This window comes from Etheostoma spectabile, chromosome 3, assembly GCF_008692095.1.
Source record: "Etheostoma spectabile isolate EspeVRDwgs_2016 chromosome 3, UIUC_Espe_1.0, whole genome shotgun sequence".
Taxonomy (NCBI): Eukaryota; Metazoa; Chordata; class Actinopteri; order Perciformes; family Percidae; genus Etheostoma; species Etheostoma spectabile.
In genome coordinates this window covers 26,661,951-26,663,274 of record NC_045735.1, presented here as the reverse complement: position 1 = coordinate 26,663,274, position 1,324 = coordinate 26,661,951, and the positions used below count along the sequence as shown (strand labels likewise).

The 1,324-nt window shown below is 37.6% G+C and overlaps 1 protein-coding gene across 3 annotated transcripts in view; it reads right to left on the bottom strand.

Annotated features, from left to right (window-relative positions):
• The window catches only part of fxyd6 (FXYD domain containing ion transport regulator 6), a 13,871-nt gene that overhangs the window by 2,234 nt on the left and 10,313 nt on the right, over positions 1-1,324 (bottom strand). For all 3 annotated transcript variants that reach the window (XM_032503461.1, XM_032503466.1, XM_032503476.1), the window contains 2 exons: positions 988-1,024; positions 825-874 (listed from right to left, as the gene is read on the bottom strand). In XM_032503461.1, coding sequence (XP_032359352.1) covers positions 825-874; positions 988-1,024 — 87 coding nt within the window. The remainder of the gene's footprint in view (positions 1-824; positions 875-987; positions 1,025-1,324) is intronic.

The following is a 1,324-nucleotide window of genomic DNA, read 5'->3' as shown; positions in this document are numbered from 1 at the left end:
ACAATTATGAACCTGAAAATGAGCATAATATGGGCGCTTTAACATATGAAAATACTGTTGCGTTATAGAATTTTATACACTCACTCCATTTTACTACTATTCTATTGTAACAGTTTGTTTCATAGACACTTCTCAGACATCTGAGAATATGCTAAATTAATGCATAGCGTTCTTTATGTAGTGACAACTGGGGACTAGAACGTGTTTAGTTATTTTCCATTGGAAACAGTTGGCTACACTTTAAGAAGATTAAACCCAAGAATTAAATAACAGTAAAACATGATGTAAAATTAATCAAGCATTTGATTCTGTAAGTGTTTTGTGTGTGCGGAAGTAAAGGGGTAGGAAATAGAGAAGCCCCCCCCCCACACACACACACTTTATGCCCCTGGCCCGGTTTGGGATTGCAGCTGGTGTGATCCCATCTCAAGATGGTCAGTAAAGATGACCTAATTTTGCAAAAAATGTAAACGTGACAAAATGTTCTCAACAAGTCTTTGACGGTTGATTACTATACTTTGTTGAAGTATATTGAAACCTGAAACAGCTTAGATGGTATGAAATCAAACTTATGATATATTGGAGAAAGATGATTCAGAGTTTATATAACTTGTGTGGTCTTTTTCTCTCTCTCTCTCTCTCTCTCTCTTACATACAGCATACAGGACAGTTCAACATGTGCGTACAAACATATGCACACATGAATCACCACCCTCCTTCTCTGTGCTAAAGGGACTCCCAACCGGAAACTCAATTATGGACGTGTGTCAAGGGGTAGGCCAGAGGTGAGAGGAGCTGACAGAGAGTTGAAATGTGCATCCTACCCTTGGAGACAATCAGGCTGTCCTCCTTTGCCTCCTCGTCTCCGGGGGCCCTGAAGAGAGGATCCACAGGTTGTCATGGTAACCAAATAATGTAGTATGATAGAAAAGCTGTTACAAAACCAAGTCTTTTGGTGTTTTCAATCAGAGAGGAACACTATCATACCTAGGCTTCTGGTTGATACTGCAGCGCCATCGTCGACCTAGAAATGTAAGAAATCATCAGCGGTGTGGAGCAGAGGTCTAATTAGTTAGATGTATCACTGTTTTACAGTGGTTCACTCTTACCTGATAAAAAATATACATATATATATATATATATATATATGTATATGATATAAATGGTTTAAAAAAAGATGACATAGTAACAAAGTGTGTAAATCATAATAGTGATTCATTCAACTGTTCTTAATCTTTTTTTATTGTTTAACTCTGTTTACATTGTACACATAATAAAATCTCACACACACACACACACACACACACACACACACACACACACA